At 37.7% G+C, this 19786-nt stretch overlaps 1 protein-coding gene across 2 annotated transcripts in view; it reads left to right on the forward strand.

Annotated features, from left to right (window-relative positions):
• Sacm1l (SAC1 like phosphatidylinositide phosphatase) overlaps window positions 1–19786 on the forward strand; it is a 64104-nt gene that overhangs the window by 37755 nt on the left and 6563 nt on the right. For both annotated transcript variants that reach the window (XM_021206008.2, XM_029542771.1), the window contains 9 exons: window positions 3764–3865; window positions 6425–6510; window positions 7436–7522; window positions 7987–8055; window positions 10800–10879; window positions 12803–12901; window positions 16066–16204; window positions 19221–19290; window positions 19407–19479. In XM_021206008.2, coding sequence (XP_021061667.1) covers window positions 3764–3865; window positions 6425–6510; window positions 7436–7522; window positions 7987–8055; window positions 10800–10879; window positions 12803–12901; window positions 16066–16204; window positions 19221–19290; window positions 19407–19479 — 805 coding nt within the window. The remainder of the gene's footprint in view (window positions 1–3763; window positions 3866–6424; window positions 6511–7435; window positions 7523–7986; window positions 8056–10799; window positions 10880–12802; window positions 12902–16065; window positions 16205–19220; window positions 19291–19406; window positions 19480–19786) is intronic.

Below are 19786 nucleotides of genomic sequence, written 5' to 3' on the forward strand. Positions count from 1 at the left end.
GTATCATTTATTTGTTAAGTTCAGCATTTCTGTAGATGGGCAAATGAAGATGAGGGAGGATCCAGATTAATAGAACTGGAGACGAGGAAAGAGTTTACACTAGAGACATAGTTTCTTTTTGAATATGTGTATGGCTGTGCACATTCATGTTGCATCTATAGAGTTCAAAGAACAACTTTAGGTACCTGGTTTGTTGTTTCTACTGTGTGGGTCCTAGGGATGGAGCACATGTTGTTTAGCTTAGTAGCAAGTACCTTAATCCATTTGAGTCACCTTTCTGGTCTTACAGGTATAAATCTGTAGGTGGTCAGGGTATGTGGCCAGCCTGCCTGCCTGCCTGCCTGCCTGCCTTCCTTCCTTCCTTCCTTCCTTCCTTCCTTCCTTCCTTCCTTCCTGCCTTCCTTCCTTCCTTCCTGCCTTCCTGCCTGCCTGCCTTCCTTCCTTCCTTCCTTCCTTCCTTCCATTTTTCCTTCCTTCCAACATCAGTTTAGTTTGTGTGTGCATGTGTATACTTTTGGAGATCAGAGGACAACTTTCAGGAGTCCGTTCTCCTACCTTGTGGGTTCCAGGGATTGATTAAATTTGGGTCCTCAGGCTTGGCCCTTTATCCACTGAGCCATCTCATCAGCCCGTAGATGGCATTTCAGTCCATGAAATGAGATGAAGTTAGTAAAGGGAGACAGAAATGCAGATAGAAAAGCATCCCAGAGAAACAGAGTGTACCATCAGCACAGTGAGAAAACGCTAGAGCCATGTACTGTAAGCCTCGGGATAAAGATCTTTTAGAAATGAACCACAGTGGGTGAATCGAAAGGGCAGATTGTGAATCGCTCCAAGCTTTGTGCAGATACAGCATAGACCAACGAGGGAAAGGAAAAGCAAGTGAGAGCAGAATCCTGGAAGTAAGTGAAGACAGTGTTTCCAAGAACAGTGACAGCTGCTGAGACATGCTAGTGGTTAAATATGACTACTCAGGAAGGAGATTATGTTCTGTTTCTGTCTTCCTTCTCCAAATGAGGAAATTAACAAATTCTGCTAAGAAAGGTTTTAGAGAAGTTGGGAATAGTAAACGTGGATACTGGAGTAAGGCTGACTGTGGTAGTAAAGAATTCTGGTGTAGCTGTGGGTTCAGTGGGTAATATGTCCTAGGAGCATATAGACCTTTTATTTTTAGTGAAATATGAAGCAGTATTGTAAGCTATGGAGTGGTGGAAATTGAGTGTGTCTCTTGGGGAGTAGGGTAGGTGGGCCTGGGTCTAACGCTTGACAAAAAATAGTGAATTCATTCATTTTTAAAAGTTATCTCATTTTGATATGTGTTTGTTCATCCACACATACATACTTATTTTTTCCTTTGTTTTTTTATTTTTATTTTTATTTTTTTACATACTTATTTTGTAATCAGGAAAGTGAATCATAAAGTCAGTCAGTCACGTTTTCTGCCAGTTTTAGCTCTCTAACAGCAGGCTCATGTATTGGCCTTGTTTCAAAATAGCTACCTTGGGCAAAATAGCAACCTTGAAATATGGCCCTGGAATCTTCTCTGGTGCTGTGACTTTCGATGGAGAATAACTTGGGAGCTTGAGGATCCATCAGTGAGTTTGATGGTGACAGCAGGAATGGATCATCAGCAGTTACCATTGTTCTTTTAGAATTTGTGAAAACTTCTTGTATAAATTCCTAATGCATTCACAGCAGCCTGTTATAACAAAATAGTGAGCTCCACAGAGAAGAATTATGGCTTTGTGGTCTGGTCCTTTTCACATTACACACAACTCTGAAGAGAAATAAGTTGTTGCTTTTGATGACTCTGGGAACTTATGGGGAGTAATGACAGGTTTAGAAGGTTAGGATATAGTGTCATTTCCATAAAACTCAGAAGAAAGGTTTTTTGTTTTTTAGGTAAGGGTTATAGGTACAGAAACTAGAAATATGGGAGAATGGTTGTCACAGCTTGTTCAAAGTTGTTATTTCTAGACATAAATTCAGCTGGCTAGCATGGGAAAAATGGGTAAATTGAGACTTGGTTGTATTATGAAGTTGGATGGCAGGCTCACAGATTCTTATTATGCTTTATGATGAGTGAATCAAATTATATTAAGAAAAAGATGTTACATATAGCATACATCAGTAGGGCAAACCTAAACAAGTGAGCCAAAGATAAATGAAATGACCAGTGAAACAAAACTTGTTATCTTCTTATTGCTTCCATGAGCTGGATAAGCTCAGTAATATCACGAGTTTGTAAAGAGGATAAGCTAAAATAATTCTCAAGTTCATTGATATTTCTTCATAGTATCAGATGGTGGATATAATTTGATCCATGTCCACATGCTTAAACAAAGGAATGTTTGTTGAAACTCTGGTTATGACAGCCTAAGCCAGAAATAACCAAAACCAACTTGCATGTCTGTCAACAGCAGAACAGATGAATAAAGTAGTATATTCTTTCTGCTGTGTTGGATGTTTGTATTCTCAGCCCCATGTAGACAGAGGGGAAAAGGTTAACAGTTTGAAGCCAGGCTGAATCATAGTGAGACTTCGTCTCAAATAGAGACCCCCTTCCCCAGACACACAGACACATAAAACCAACCAGTAGTATATTTATGCAGAGGGTAATTAAGTACTGTAGTAGTGAATCAGCCTCAGAAACATACAGAGCATGAGAGGCCACAGGAATACCTACAGTGTAATGCCTTTCATACAACAAGGTAAGAAGTGTTCAGACTAAATACACTGTTTAGTGGTAAAACGACAGCCGAGCAGAGGAATGCAGTGAGTACTCATCTCTCAGTGGCAGTAAGAATCAGATGAAGAGAGCTCAGCATGCTTCAGAGAGGTATTGTGTACAAAGATTTGATTTTGATCAAATAGATTTGACTTAAAGGCCACCATTTGAGTCGTTTTAATTGTACAATCCAGTGACTAGTGTTGAAGGAAAGGTTTGGAGAAATCCCAGGCTGACCTTGAACTCTGCTTCTGAATATGATCTTGAACCTTGTACCTCTGAGTGCTGAGATCACATGAATGCATCATTACATGTGGGTTATATCATGCTGGGGATCAGACCCAGGTCTTCGTGTGTGCTGGAAAGCACTCTACCATCTTATATATATATATTTGCATTAGTCTTTTTCCAGTTTTAGGTTCACTTTTTACATTCCAGAGAAAAAGCAGTTATAATTTGTTTCTAGATTAATATTTTGATCTGCAAATCTTCATATATATGCAAATCTACATATACATGTATAATTATACATATGATATATTTCATATTTTTCTTTAACTACAACAGCTTTTTTTTTTTCTTCATTTAATTTTTAAGGTTTTACTTTTTGCAGTGCAAAGGATTGAACCCAGGGCTGAGCTATGCTCCTAGCTCGTGTTCTATTTTCCATTTCTTATTTGAAGATTAATTTCTTTCAGATTCCTGGTTTTCATTTACAATCGGGTTTTACTTCTATCATTGATACTTAGTTTTATGCTTTTAGAAAATAGTTGAAGATATCAGGGAAAGGAGACAATTAAATAGAAAACACTAGAGACGTTTTTAAATATTCTGTCCACATGTCAGTGTAGGAGAACTGACTTGACAGATTTCACAGTTGGAAATGATCCTCAGGGTTTTGAAGTAGTCATGAAGAACCAGAAAGACTTGCATATTGTCTTTTTTTTTCTTCCTAAAGACAATTCATTCCTACTAAATAGATTTGAATTGATTCTGGAAATATTTCTATGTTACATTTTTCTTAATATAGTTAAGTTATTACTATGCACTCATGTTCTATTAATGGAAAATATTTTGATTGGATTCTCATCTCCCGAAGGAGTTGTTTCAGAGCTGGTGTTCGTTATTATGTGAGAGGTAAGAATTGTTTCATATCAGCCTGATTGGGCCATACCTGATATTGTTTAATGCTTGTCTTAAATGACTTACCCGTGACCTTTTATATCTTGTGTTATTTGATGCCCCTGCTAACACCCTCTTGCGCTGTAACTAGTATATCTTCTGTGCTTCTCTCCAGCTACTATAATTACTTTGCAAATGTTAACATGGCTTGTGCTCAGAAGATGGCCTAGTCGGCCATCATTGGGAAGAGAGGCCCCTAGGTCTTGCAAACTTTATATGCCCGAGTATAGGGGGATGCCAGGGCTAAGAAGTTGGAGTGGGTGGGTAGGGGAACAGAGCAGGGGGAGGTATAGGGAACTTTCAGGATAGCATTTGAAATGTAAGTAAAGAAAATATCTAATAAAAAATTTAAAAAAAAAGAACAGCTACATGCTTATTAGGAGTCTGAAAGTATGCTGATATTCAGTAATAGACACTCATACCAGATAGGATTTCTCTTACTATTCTTGGTTTCATTCCATGTATAAAGGTAGCCATTTTACTTCATGATGTCAGTTTGTAAAAATCTTTTTACATTTTGAGTATCTGGTAGGCTCTGCACTAAAAATATGCTAATTGCTCAAACCAAACTACCCTGATGTGTGTTAGTTACTGTGATCACGAAGATTCCCCAGCATTTATTTTGCTTTCAACCACACTGTATCAGAATAAAGTCCTATTCAACAAATAACTGTAATTTTGACCCCATAATGTTATATAGAGAATATCTTATTAATCTTATTACAGATGCTACCATTAAAAAGCCACTAAGAATGGTCTCAGCCAAATTAGAGTTAGTATCTCCTTAACTACACTTTCTTGGATTGTTAAGCATTGAATACATATTTTAAATGTGAATTTTATTTTTAAACTGATAGAAAATTTCCATTTAATCTGCTTGGTTCTTTGGGGTTTTGTTGTTTTGTTTTCTTTTTTATTATTATTGTTTTTTCTTTCAAGACAGGGTTTCTGTGTGTAGCTTTTAACTGTCGTGAAACTTCATTTGTAGACAAAGTTGTTCTCAAACTCACAGAGCTCTACCTGTCTCTGAGTGCTAGGATTAAAGACCTGGCCTTCTGCCTGGTTCTTCCTCCTCTGTCAGATAACCAGATATTAGTTTCTTATATAACTCTAACTTTTTAAATTAATTAAAACTAATTAGATTAATATGTTTTCTTCCTTTTATATAGACAGTGGTTATATTTTATATGTGTTTTCCTACATCTTGGTTTCTTTTAAAAAAATTAATATACTTTGGAAGCTTTTTCATAACGGTATTTCCCTCTTTCTGCTCTTCTACTTCTTTCTCTTTTTAAAATAATTGATAACAAGAAGCTTGTTCCTTAATGAGAATTATGGAAGGTATCTTAGTCAGTGTTCTATTGCTGTGAAGAGACACCATGACCACAGCAATTCTTATAAAAAGAAAGCATTTAATTGGGGGTTGATTACAGTTTCAAAGGTTTAGTCTATTACATCATGGTGGCATGCAGCTAGATGTGGTACTGGAGAAGTAGTTGAGAGTTCTACATCCAGATTAACAGGCGGCAGCAGCCGTGAGACATGGAGACTGGCTTGGGCTTTTGAAACCCCAAAGCTTCTCTTCCCCTCTCCTCAAGTGACACACTTTTCTCTTAAGTCCATACCTACTCCACCAAGGTCATACCTGCTCCCTCTCAAGGAGTGCTACTCCCTAATAGCCTATGGGGAGCACTTCTCATTCAGAACAACACAGAAAACAAATACAGTCTCGTGCTTCTGAAAGTAATTTAGCATAACACCATTGCCAATGTAGCACAGTAAATTTGCTTCCTTCTGATTATCTACTAATGCATAGCTACAGATATACTGATAATGATAATTCAAAATGCTTTCTTTGGGAAATATGTCAGAGAAAAAAGGATGTTTTAAATATTGGGGAGTTGAAAATTTATTGCTTTCTTTCTGGTAATTTGGAAATCTGGGTCAGGGCTACCTTGAAAATTGCTTTTGTTTATGTAACAACTAGTAAGGAAATACTTCAGGTACCAAAATGCTTAACCAGTAAAGAGTCCCTGGTACTTACATTGCTTTTCAAAGTAGGTTCAAGGACATGTCCATGGTCATGGACGCTTAGGATCATACACAGTTTTGTATTTGATATTTAAATATCTTCTAGAAGTACTCTGTATTACAACTAAGAACTGTTGATGCAACGAGCCACGTTTTCATTTAGTGTTATCTTGTTATAAAGTAGAATCACAAGAAATGATAGTTTTAACTTTTCAAAATAGGATTTATAGGCATACTTGACTTTCTTTTCTTCAAAAGGAAGTGTTTTGAGGATAGTTATAGTAAAAATATCAACAAGCTTTATGTTTATATAAATCTTGACTACTCTTTAAGCCTATTTGAGTTTCTTTTAGTTTTCTGATAATGTACTAACCACTTGTTTGAACTTGTATAAGTACTTATCCATTAATGTGAACTTAGTTGATAATTCTTAACTTGAGTTAATGACTTTCTTTTATACATTGCTTTTGTACCAAATATTAGGAATTGATTCTGAAGGTCACGCAGCTAACTTTGTAGAAACAGAACAGATTGTGCACTACAGTGGGAACAGGGCTTCATTTGTACAGGCAAGTATCCATGTCTGATGGTCATCCAGTTGCCTTTTCTACTTCTCTTCATTTTCTGTTATGTTGCATGTTCATATTCCCCCTTTCTTTTTTTCCTTCTTCTCTTCCTCCTCCTCCTCTTCCCCCTCTTCAGGTGTTTTGGAACAGGATCTCATGTAGTACTGACTGACCTTAAACTTACTATATAATTAGTTATATGACTTTGAACCTCTGATCCTTCTGCCTCAATGTCCCTGAAGCTGGGATTGCATGTATTTACTTCCAGGCCAGTCTTCCTTCTTTCTTAAGTACTAACTTCATGTACAGAATGGGAAAAGTTCAGTTAATAAACGGGTTGGCTATTTATCTGGCAGTGTCTTATGGAGAAGAAAGTGTCAAGTTTATGGAACTTTAGCAGTTGAGCAGTGTAAGCCTGTAGACCTACCTAGGGTGAAGATGATGGAACGGGCTGACACTGTACACTTGGCTTTACCTGCCTTACTCAGTCCTGCTCACCTGTTGCCTCTGGTGAAAGTCAGTGGCTAAACAAATCCAAATCGTCATAAATACATTCTTTGAGAATGAGTAAAGCAGTTTTCTATTTATTCATATTGCCAAACTATATAATGTATATATAGCTTGTTAATTTTTACTGCTAGATAAATATTTGTTTTAGAACTATGTAATACACAGAACTTTATGTTATACAAGTACCATGTGTGTAACACTGGGAAGAGAAAGTGCTTTTTAAGCCTATTTCCATAAAACAAGTTTATGTATGTATGTATGTATGTATGTATTGAGGGAGGATCTCTATGCTGTCCTGTAGCTGCTAGATTTGTTGTTTTTCTTTGCAAAGCTATTAATATGTGTTCTACTTTCAATAATTAGATTGAGAAAACTAGTTTATGTATCTTTCTTTTTACATTTCTTTCTTTTCTTTCAGACTCGAGGATCAATACCTATTTTCTGGTCACAAAGACCAAATCTAAAGTACAAACCACATCCACAGATCAGCAAAGTAGCAAATCACGTATGCATCTTCTTGAATTTTTCACTGGTTAAAATAGAACTTAAGTTGGTTTTGGAACATATTTGTTTCTCACAAGTCAGAATTCAACATCTTTGAGGCCCTTCTCCTGGGCCTCAGGAACTGCCTCAGGAACATGTTACTAGTACTAGAATGAAGGCTCACTGAGCCTTATGACAGATGGGCATTTGGTCTGAGATCTCAGTGAAGTCTGTAGAATGGAGTGTATCTGTCTGAAGTTGTCTTCAGAACTCAAATAGTGATACTGTATGCAGCATACAATGACCGTAACAGCCAGTTACTTACCTATGGTGTTTCCAGCATCCAGAAAGTATAGTCCTCATCCTGACATTCCTTTGAGTATAGAAATGAGATGGTTAAGGAGGTGTTTATTATTTTTTGTTTTTTTTTTTAAAAAGTAAATAATCATATAGTTTAATAAACTATTTACTTTTTCTCTTTTCTAGATGGATGGTTTCCAGAGGCATTTTGATTCACAAGTAATTATTTATGGAAAACAAGTAATAATTAATCTGGTAAGTTTGAATGTTTTGGGGGGTGGGCAACAAAATAAAAACTTTTTAATTAACAAAAAAATTAATTTTAAATGAATGCTTCTATAGCTTTTTATTGTACCAAACAGAAACTCTGATCCTAGTAAATAGTCTTTCTTTTACCATCTTTTCCTAGCTCCCAGTAACTCCTTTTACTTTACTCTCCAATCCTTCTGAATTTGTCTATTTTTATGTTTCTCATACATATAGAATCATATAATATTTGTCCTCTGTATTTTGTTTCATTTAGTATAACATTTTAAAAATTCATCCATGTTTATCAGAATTGTATTAAAGACTGAATAATATCTTATTGTAGGCATATAAGACTTTTATCTAATCATGAATTAACAGACATTTGCTTTATTTCTACCTTTTGGTTATTATAAATGAGTTAAAGAGCATGATGAAGTTTAAAGGAAAGTGGTACTAATTCTTATTAAATCCTTAAACTTGATTAGTTAAATTGATTGGTGAAGCCATCTGACCTGGGGCTTTTCTTTAATCCTGATTCGGTCTCCTTCCTACTTACTGGTCTGTTTAGATTTTCCTTTCGTGGATTGGGGAGGTTGGTGAGGTTGGGGCAAGTTTTCACTGTTAGCCCAAGCTGCCCTTGATCTCTTAGTGTTCTTCTTACCCAACTTCCCAAGTGCTAGAATTATATGTGTGAGCCACCAAATCCAACTTTATTTTTTCATTAATTAATTTGCTTTATATCCTGATTGCAGCCCCTCCTCTCCTCCCAGTCTCACCTTCCCACCCCCTTCCACCATACCTTGCTCTTCTTAGAGAAGGGGAGCATCCCCCGACCCCCACACAAACACCCTGCACCAACTTGCCCTAGCACATTAAGTCACATCAGGACTAGGGGCATCCTCTCCCACTGAGGCCAGAGAAGGCTGCAAGGAAAAGATCCAGAGACAGGCAGAGTCTGAGTCACAGACAGCCCTCCCTCAAATCCAGCTTTCTATCCCAGTTCCCTGCTGCTTCAGGGTTCAGTTTTAGTAAGTTTTCTTTCTTTTTGTTTTGTCTTTAAAAATTTCTTTAATTCTAAGTTGCACATTTTTTGGCATGAATGTCTACAATATCCTCTTATAATTCTTTTTATCTTTCTAAGTTCTTAGCAGTGCCCTCATTGTCATTATTGGTTTTAGTAATTTGAATCTTGCCTCTTTTTTTTTTTCTTGTTCATTGTAGCTGAGTTTGCTGTCTATGTTACTGATCTTTCCAGGAGCCAATGTTTATTCAGTTGCCTCCTCTGTTAGTTTTGTTTGCTTTATTTATTTCTGCTCTAATCTATATCATTCCTTTTCTTCTGCTACTTTGGATTTACTTTGTTTTTCTAGCTCCTTCATGTGTAAAGTTAGATTATTAATTTGAAGCTTTCTTTTTCTTCTTTCCTTTATTTTTAAATATTTTTATTTTCATTTGTATGTCACCTGTGTGTGCCTGGTGCCCACAGAAGCTAGAAGCTATCATCAGGTCCCCTGGAGCTATATAGATAGGTCGGGAGCCACTATGTGTGTGCTGTGAATTGAACCCACATCCTCCTTGAACTCAGATTTGCCTGCCTCTGTCTCTTGAGTGCATGTTGTACCACATCAGCTAGCTCTTTGTTTCTTTGCTTGTTTTTATTATATGCATTTGCAGTAATGAAATTCCCCTTTATCGCTGTTTGTTTTCTCTCTTAAATTTTGGTGTATTGGATAAGCTGACTGTTCCCTGTTTCTTTTTATGACTATTTCCTTAAAAATTATATTTTAGATTATTATAATATGATAACACTGGGGTCAGGTTTCTTTCCAGGCCTGGTTGCAGTTGGTTTTGTTGTTTTGGTTTTTTGATTTTTAAAGATCATAGTGACCCATTTGATTGTGAGACCTTTTCCAGACTCTTTTTTAAAGATTTTCGTAATCACATGTGCTTACTGAAGACTCTCTTTTAGTATGTTCAGCCAATGTTTTTCCAGATTTCATTGAATTTTAGGAATTGAGAAAAGGCAAAAGAATAAAATAACAGCATTCTTTGCAAACTGCCTCTGTTCTGAGACAGCCATCCATTTGCCTGCCAGCCAGATAAGTTTCAAAACTAAAGAGCAATGGGCAGTGATGTCTGCAGTAGTAGGATTTTTCTGGACATGTTTCTTGCCTGAGTATGGAAGTAATTTTCTGGAGCCTTTCATATATACTGCTGCTTTTGATTGTCCCTATTTCTAAAGAGCATCACTTGGTTTGCTGGACTTTGGGTGGTCTGTTTTATGTGTCTGTCCAGAATAAATCTCTTGCTCCAGGTATCCACTGGGTAATAGTGAAGTTGTAGCTTTTACAATCAGTCCAATATTTTTTGACCTTCATTCAGTTACACAGCACAGATAATTTAGTCCTCCATGTACATACAATTTTGTGTACATCGGCTCTGGTCTGCTTCTACTGGTTTGACAGAGAGCAAGAAACAAGATTGCTAGTGTTTCCCACAAAACTCATCACCCTGTGTGGTGGAGGAGAAAGGACAGTATTCTGTGGTTGGAAGGTGGCCTTTTCTTAATAGACTTTTTACTGGTTGCTGTAAACTTTGATTGCATTTCCATAGGTCCTACAAAATTGGTTCAGACGAGTTCCTCCTCTTTCTGGTGTTTCTGTGCCAAAATGAAAGCTTAGAGTGTCCTTGTTATTTTTCCGGCATCACTATCTAAATAGAAAAATCATGCTGTTTTAAATTTCTTACAGGTGAACCACAAGGGATCAGAGAAACCACTTGAGCAAACATTTGCAAACATGGTGTCCTCCTTGGGAAGTGGGATGGTCAGGTATCTCATGGATGTCATTGTAGATCCTTTCAAGGCACATGTGCACTTATGTGTATGAATATAAAGAGTATGCTATTATATTTCAACTTGCATCTAAAAAAATATGTATGTGTGTGTGTGTGTGTGTGTGTGTGTACACGTCCACGCGTACACACATGTTGTGTGCCCATGGAGGCTAGATGTAAGCAAGCCAATGTGGATGCTGGTTCCTGAATATGAAGACCAGCAGGTGCTTGTGACAGCTGAACCATCACTCTACTCCTCTGCTTTTGCATATTTCTAGTACCAGATAAAAGCAAAATTTCACTTTTGGTTGGTTTGAAATTTTCTCTGATACAATTTATTTTACAGAGTAGTTTTATGTTTGGTCCCTGGTTAAAATCTCACCAAAGTTTTACAAAGCAATGGCCTATTAGGTCACGAATGTAGGTATTTGTTTTTAAATATTTTAAAACTTTTATGTGTATGAGTGTTTTGCCTGTATGTATATCTGCATTACATGCATGTAGTGCCCACTGAAGCCAGAACATGAGTACCGAATCCCCTAGAAGGGGAGTTACAAATGTTTGTGAGCTGCCATGTGGGTATTGGTAACCAAACCTGGATCTTTTAGAAAAGCAAGCAATGCTCTTAACTGTTGTTGCACCATCTCTTCAACCTCATGAATTTCAGTTTTTAACTTGATGTGGTCTTTACCACTGCATGAGTTGGGTCAGTTTAGCTTGTGTAGTACTCTTATCTGAAGCAGTATCTTTGCCTGTCCAATAAGTCACAAGGCAGTGGTTTTAGATACTCTGTGTGATGGTCTGTTGAAACCAAGGCTATAGCTGATAATTCTGATCATAGCACTAAAATAACTTATAGTGCTACTTTTATTAAGGTTACCTTTTAAGCTCACTTCCTTGCTTCCTGTAACTGGCCCACATGTATTTTTGTGCTAATTTCTGGGGGTTATAGTTCTCTCTTAAGAACCATTGAGGTGGTAGAGTCTGTTACATGCTAGAACCGTAAACTCTGTAGCTAGAGTAAGGGAGTTGTTACCCAGCAATGGATGCTTTGTCTGCATTTTCACTCTTCAGATGGGAGCACAGTCCTTCCAGGCCTCCTGCTGGCTGTGATCCCTAAGCAGGAAGTTGGGGTATATGCCAGACTTCATGTAGCCAGTCTTCTCTATTGACTGTCAGGGCTTGGCTAATGATTTTCCCCCTTCTCAAGGGAATGGTAGGACACTGTCACATTTAGATATAACCTGGCTTTAGAGTTGTACTTCTTAAACATTAGGTTATTTTAAAGATTGACAAAATCTCCTTTGCACATACATATGCATGTATAGAAAAGTAAAGTAAAGGAAAGTGATTTTTTGGGGGGATTGGGGTGGTTGAGTTGGGCAGTAGCCAACACTACAGGGACTGTCTTGCTTCCCTGCACTTCTTACAACCCCTAGTATACAACAGATACCCAGCCTAACCCACCATGGACTGAGCTGAGTTTCAGTACTTTGAACATACCGATCTGGAAAATGGTAAGAAGGAACCACATTGTTTGCATACAGGGATAGAAAATACATGTTATTCAGTTGGATTGTACCCCCTCTTGAAGTGTATACTTCAATACTTTACAACTTATCTGCTTCACTCACATTTGCTGTGTTTCTCTACTATTATCTGCAGGCCTCCAGAATAACATAAAAATAAATTTTATCTTATAATTTAATATATCCTGTACCATATATGAGCATGGGAGGGGTGTGTGTGTGTGATAGTAATGGTGGTGGTAGGTAGTAGTAAGCCCAAAATGAAGGAGGCTTTATATTCCTAAACATTATGTATGCTCTAATATAGAAAAATTACCTTATAAGGGTGTTATTAATAGAAGACAATTAAATGGTCTTGTTAGTTTCTGAGTATTATTATTTTTTTGTAGATATATTGCCTTTGACTTCCATAAGGAGTGTAAAAATATGAGATGGGATCGACTGAGTATTTTATTGGATCAAGTAGCAGAAATGCAGGATGAATTAAGGTAAGCCATATTACTTCTTTAGAGCAGTAAGGGGGAGAGAGGTGTATAGGTCAGTCTTATTAATTATATATAATTTAGCAGATTTAGCTGTTTCACTGGGTTGTCAGTGCTTATATATGCTATTTTATTATCTTAATTTTTTGTATTGGAACAGTGTTGTTAATTGAAGACTAACTATAAATTCTTACAAATGGGCCGATGTGAGGACTATTAATAGTATTTTCCAAATTTTTACATAATCGCAGTTGGTTCATTACTATTTTGTTTTTAGTGGTCTGTCATTTTATCACAGCATTCTGTTAGGAGCATTTGTAATGACAATTTTCAGTGTCCTCTCTGCAGCCTGTTAGGTCACAACATAGCTTTAAATAGATGCTTCCTATCACATAGAGTGTCTGGGTCCTTTGCTTATCTCTGAAAGAGTGCTGCAAGTGGTTCTCTTTGGATGAATATGTGTTTATCTTTTCACTTATGTTAAAATTTTACCTAGGAAAAAACACTTTAATGTTGGATTAGTGGAGCAAAAGATTTGAACATTATTGTGGTGGTTTTTGAATGTTTGCTACATATTTTAGTGTATTGGTTCACAGGCTTATTGTTTCCTGTACATATATCGGTCTTACAATCTATACACCAATCTATCATTTTGTTTTACCTTTGTGAAAGTTCTAACCTGGCACTCCACATGTACTTTTTGTACATAGTATACCAATTGTACTTTTAAATTTCAATATTCTCTCTGAGCATTTGTTTGGTTTTAAGAATATGTTAATATACAAAACTATCAACTATAGTTTTTTTCCTGTGACACTCTTTCATGAGCACAGCTAGTGAAGGGTGATAGACTTGTGCTGTGGTTGGCTATTAGAGAAGAGACTGGCTGGGCCTGGCTTTGTTAGTAGAGGGGGTGGCTCCCTGGGTTCTCCAGCAATTGCTGTCATGTAAGAACGGGGCTGAGGACAGAGCAGTGGTGAACACCTTTAATCCCAGTACTTGGAGGCAGACATAGGCAGATCTCCATGAGTTAGAAACCAGTCTTTTCTATATCAGGAGTTCCAGGACAGCCAGGGCTATACAGAGACCTTGTTTGTTGTTGTTGTTTTTAAAGATTTATTTATTATTATATCTAAGTACACTGTAGCTGTCTTCAGATACCCCAGAAGAGGGCATCAGATCTCATTATGAATGGTGGTTGCTGGGATTTGAACTCAGGACCTTTGGAAGAGCAGTCAGTGCTCTTAACTGCTGAGCAATCCCTCCAGCCCTGTTTGTTGTTGTTGTTTCTTTGTTTTGTTTTTTTTTTTTTTTAAAAAAAAAAAAACCCCGCAATCTCAAACATTCAATTTACCAAATAAAGACTTAGGAGCCAGACACTGTGGTGAAAGCTCAAAGAGGCAAGGAGAGCACCCAGCTGACCTTCTTACTCAACTGACTTCTCAGAAGGAAAAAAGCTCATTTTTCTTCTCCACAGTCTTAAAAACCCTTCAAACTGAATGTCCTTCCTTCCTACTTCCTGTGCATCTCTCTTTCCAACCTCATGGCTTCCTCCCACTCTCTATGGTGGTTTCCTATGCTCATTCCCTATCAACTGGTTTCTTGCTCCATCTCTTGACCTATGATTGGCTTTATTTAATCTTATTTACAATAAACAGAAAGCTCTCGGATTAAAAGTCTGTAGTAGGGCTGAGCCACACCACAACTAGAGACAGGTTTTTTTGTTGTTGTTGTTGTTTTTTTCAGTTTACAACCTTGGGTTTCATAGTGTGATCAAACATCCTGCAACACTTATTTCAAAAAGCAACACAACAAAAAAGTGTATAAGAGGGGGATTGACTGGAGCACCTTTCTCATGGTTGCTCACTGTGCTCCTCAGCTAGGCTGGAACATTGACTAGAGGAATTTGGGTAATCTTGCAAGACAGTATTTCTTTTCCAGTGGCTTTTGAGGTAGTAGAAGGAATCTGTCTTCTCAGTTCTAAAATGTGTCTCAGAACATCCCTAGTTAGCCTTATGCTCAGGGGCCTGATGGACGTCCTTAAAGGTTGTCTCCACATTTGTGAAGCACTGATAATAATACTTACCCAGTAGAAACATTTACGCCTGTACTAGTAAACAGCATACTAGTGACATTGTCTGTGCTCACACTCATACATGCACACGTGTGTTCCCTAGCTAGAGCCAGCTTCACTTATACTGCAAAGACATTATGTGCAGTGACTGTCTATCTAAATACCTTCTTCAAGGTATCTAAATATCTTCTTCTTCCTAAATTGATAATTTCAATTTAGCTTTGATGAAACTGTTGGATTTGGGGGAATAATTTTACTTTCTGGTTTTTTAACTAAGCCATACAGACTTTGCTAGTTATCTGGTTTGTATGTTACGTTCTCTCTCATTCAGACCTTAGAGCAGCTTAACAGTTTTACTAGTTCCTCAGTTTTGAGTATGTATAGAAAAGCTTGCTATCTAAAGTTATACATCTGGGAAAGCTGATCAGGGTGCTAAGGTTGGCAACAGATCGTTTGTTGCCAAGGTCCATGCTCTTAATCAATTGAATGTTGTCAGTTGTTTTTAGTTCATAGTGAAATCTGAGGATCTTGTTAAAAAATAAAAATATCACAGGAGCTTGTCACCATGTTTGGCTACTGTATACACATTTGCATGATCAGGGGAGAGGAAAATTGGAATTTAAAAAATGTATTTTCCTTTTCTCTGTCTGCATCGTCATCCATTTTAAAAGAGAAAAAACATTTTTAAATGCTCTTTCCAACCTTTGCTTCAGAAGGTTCTGCTTCTGATTGTCAGGGCTCAGAATTTTTGTATGTAACTCAGATTCTGATAGAGATTGTTATATTGGGACATGGTGAAATAATCATGTTAAAGGGACCTTAGGAAATATGGTTGGTTTCCATAGCAGTAGGCCCCTTCACTGTTCTCTCTGTGCTTCTCAGTGTGTGATGACTTCTATAAAGGCTGTTTTAGAAAAGGGGCTATTGCCTCAACTATTCTTATTCCCATTTTGTCTAGGAAAAAAAATGCTTGACTGTCCACTTTATCTGACCTTGTAACTTACAGGTTACCCTGTGAGACCTGTGTCCTAGGAGCAGTATCATTGATGTGTGTAGTGTACTATGGCATAGAAGTGCTCACACAAATGTGTTTCAGTTATTTTTTAGTAGACTCTGCCGGCAAGGTGGTGACAAACCAGGAAGGAGTTTTTCGCAGCAACTGCATGGATTGTCTGGACAGAACGAATGTGATACAGAGTTTATTAGCTCGGTGTTCCCTTCAGGCACAGCTGCAGGTGAATATTACTTTACTGAAAAAAATTGTAGTTAAAACAAAGTGAAGAACCTTTACTTTTGAAAACCAGCAACAAAAAGTACTCACATTGTCTGCACCCTAATCTGACTTTATTTTTGTACCTAGCCATTGGTGTACAAGTTATCCATAACTACCATCAGAGCACGTTTGTAGTTTTCACTGCACCGTTGTCCTTTAGTATTTATGTAATCATAGTTTTAATAGTATATACTGAACTATAATTTATTAAACCATTAATGTTACTATATTTGGGGGCATTAAGTAATACTATAGAGAATGTATCTATTTTTAATATTATTAACTTGAATACTTTTTCCTTTGGGTTTTAGTTGACTTTCTAGTCACTTTGGTTAAGTAAGCTGACAAAATCGACTTAGGGAGCAAAGGTTTATTCTAGTTCACAATTTCAGGTTGTTGTCCATTCCTGTGAAGTGTCTTATGAATGTATCCCTGGGAAGACATGAACAAAATATATATTCATTCCAGATAGGGAATCCACAACCGAACAGAGTAAGGATAACCATTGAGGAGTGTGAGGGAGGGGTTACTTATGGGAGCAGAAATAACTCAAACACAGCTGTATCACCAAAAGCCCTCCTTAATACCAGGTGACAGCTCATAATACTGCAAAACTGGGGGATACTACCTGACTTGCAGGCAGCTGAAGAGTCTTTTCCAGCCATCTTGTGATTTTGGGGGTGTCTCAGCAGTCCTTATCATTTATATAAGTTGGGGAGGGACAGTCACTTTAGTGTTTCTGGTCAGTTTCAGTGACATGCTGACACTACTGAGCTGTGTACTTCCTTAGTCATAAGAAACTTCTCTGCAAGATGGAGTGTTTTATCTTGGTGGAAATTGTTACACAGCATGGGGGTGCCAATGCATCAGGAACTTGGAGCAGCTAGTTATAGCTAGCTATATTCAAGGGGGGGGGGAGAGAGAGAGAGAGAGAGAGAGAGAGAGAGAGAGAGAGAGAGAGAGAATATGAATATGAATGAGAATGAATATATGAATGAATATGAATGGATGGGTGTTTGCATTCTTGCTACTGCTCAGCTCACTTTCCCTGATTTTCACAGATCAGGACCCAAAGGAGCAGTGTTCCTTACCTTCAAGCTGAGGTGCCCTATCAGTAGTGTAATCAAGACAATCTCCCACAGATTAGCCCACAGGTTATCTTAATCTAAACAAACCCTCTTTGAGACTCTTTCCAAGTGACTATAGATTTTTTCAGCTTGATAATTAAACTAACCTTAGTTGGGTTAATTCCTAGGAGTGGAATTATAGAATTAAAGAGAATAAATATATTACTTTCTAAGAGGCCCCATATCAGTTTATGTTGATGTCAGGAATGAGTAAGTTAATCTATTCCATTGAACTCTAGCTGCATTAGGTATTTTTGTGTAAGACATGCCTGTTCTTTTGTTTTACAGTTTGTTTCTGAGGCAGGGTCACTCTGTAACACATGTAGTCTTCTAACTCCTGATTCTCCTGCCTCAGCTTCCTGAATTCTGGGATTACAGGCCTGTGCTTCCATATCAACTTTTTCCCCCTAATTTATTAGTATATCAAAGTTGTTTTGGAGGTGTAGTTCATTTAGTAGAGTGCTTGCTTAGTATGAGTAAAGCCCTAGATTTGATCCCACATAAACTGAGTTCTGTGGTACACAGCTATAGTCATAGCATTTGGAGGTGAAGCAGGGAGATCCAGGTTTCCCTGGGCTACTTGAGACCCTGTCTCAAAAAAAAAAAAAAAAAAAAGACAAAAATTTATGGATTTGTTTGTTTGTTTGTTGTTTTGAATCTCTTGTTCTGAGAAGGAACATTAGCTTCTTAGTTTCAAGTTTCTGACATTATTTTATATATGCATAAATATACACATATATAAATATATATACATAAATACATATATAAAATTATATAAATGAGCCTAGATTTCTAAATCACATTGGCATTTGTTGTGAGGGACAAAGTATGTTTCAGATGTCTAGATAAAAGTTTGTAAGTATTTAAAGGACAAAGATCAGAAAATGACAGTTTTCTAATACTCATGAAATTTTGGGTTCTGCTTTAGAATGAATTTTTCTTGAGTCATAAAGTAACTGTGCCAAAGGAGTAATGAGCAGTCTCTAGTTTGCGCTATGTCATGTTAGTCGGTGAAGATGCTTCAGCTGTCATTTTCAGTTGAAAAGGGTTAGGAAAGGTTTGGTCCCATGGCAGATTAAATAGCCTGCTGAATTGGGTTCTGTAATCTAATTCACGTGGTAGACACAGTTTGATGGAACATAGTGAGCTTCAGAGCATCTTTGGGCAGAAGTCTCTGAGGCAGTGTGGGAACTCTCCTATTGTTCTTTTTCCTTCTGTAGGGGCAGTTTTTGCTCAGCTAAAAGCTTCTGAGGGTGTTCTGACTCACACTGATCAAGACATAGTGAGGTGCTATCTGAGGTGGCTCAGAGGGCTGATGACTTGAAACAAAATTGAGGACAGGGCTTCCCAAAATGTGGTTGGTAGACCCCAGAGAGTCCATAGAGAAGGGGACTTAGGGACTCAGCAACCCTTGAAACTTTATAAAAGTGTGTATATGCGTGCATGCACATGTATATAAGCTCATGTTTGGGGGAGGATATGTAGCGCTCATCAGATTTTTAGAGGTCCTTGGGGTGTAAAGACTTCCATGACTTGAATGTGGACGCCTGGGGTATAAGAGCTGAGGAGGGTGAACGGAATGGAAGGGAAAGAGGGAATAATGACTTCAGTCTCACAGCATCTTTCACTTTTCTCTTCCTTCACCTGAGCACCATTTAGCTGTTATCCCTGTTGTTCTGGGGCTTCCTGCGGTCTGTAGTGAGTGGACAAGAGCTCTAACAAGCTGAAGCTCACCTGTGCTTTGCACCAGTAGGAAAAGAATCCCTGTTATAGGATTTGAGGATGATTGCCTTTTCTTCCTAAGTTGGGTCTGCTAAAGTCTCATAAATATGGGTGTGATTCTTATTCTAGAGACTAGGAGTTTTGCATGTGGGACAAAAGCTTGAAGAACAAGATGAATTTGAGAAGATTTACAAAAATGGTAGGTAATTTCTTAGTAGGAGCAAAGTTGTTCAAATTTTGAAATTAATATTTTGCATTAAAACTTTAGTTGACACCTTAATCATTATCAGCTGTTTTTGTTTGTTTTTCCCAAAGCCTGGGCCGATAATGCTAATGCTTGTGCCAAACAGTATGCAGGTACCGGTGCCTTGAAGACTGACTTTACAAGGTAAGCCACACTTTTAACTTGTGATTCACATCAGTGGCTTGTAGTTCCAATGCTTTCTGGAGTACTGTGTTCAGCTTTCAGGAAACAGTTTTATAAGCCAAGCACCTGGGCCTCACTAGAGCTGTCATGTTAGGATCACTGAAGACAAAGCTTGGGCACTGGTGGGTTCTTAGCCTCCTTGGGGCAGTCCGATGCATAGAGAGGGTTGAGGGCTTTACAGTGCTTCTCAGCCATCACACTGCACCTCAGTCACCAGTCCGATTCCACAGGTTTGGGACACAGCCTATGAGCTGCATCTCTGCAAAGC

This window comes from Mus pahari, chromosome 10 (assembly GCF_900095145.1).
Source record: "Mus pahari chromosome 10, PAHARI_EIJ_v1.1, whole genome shotgun sequence".
Taxonomy (NCBI): Eukaryota; Metazoa; Chordata; class Mammalia; order Rodentia; family Muridae; genus Mus; species Mus pahari.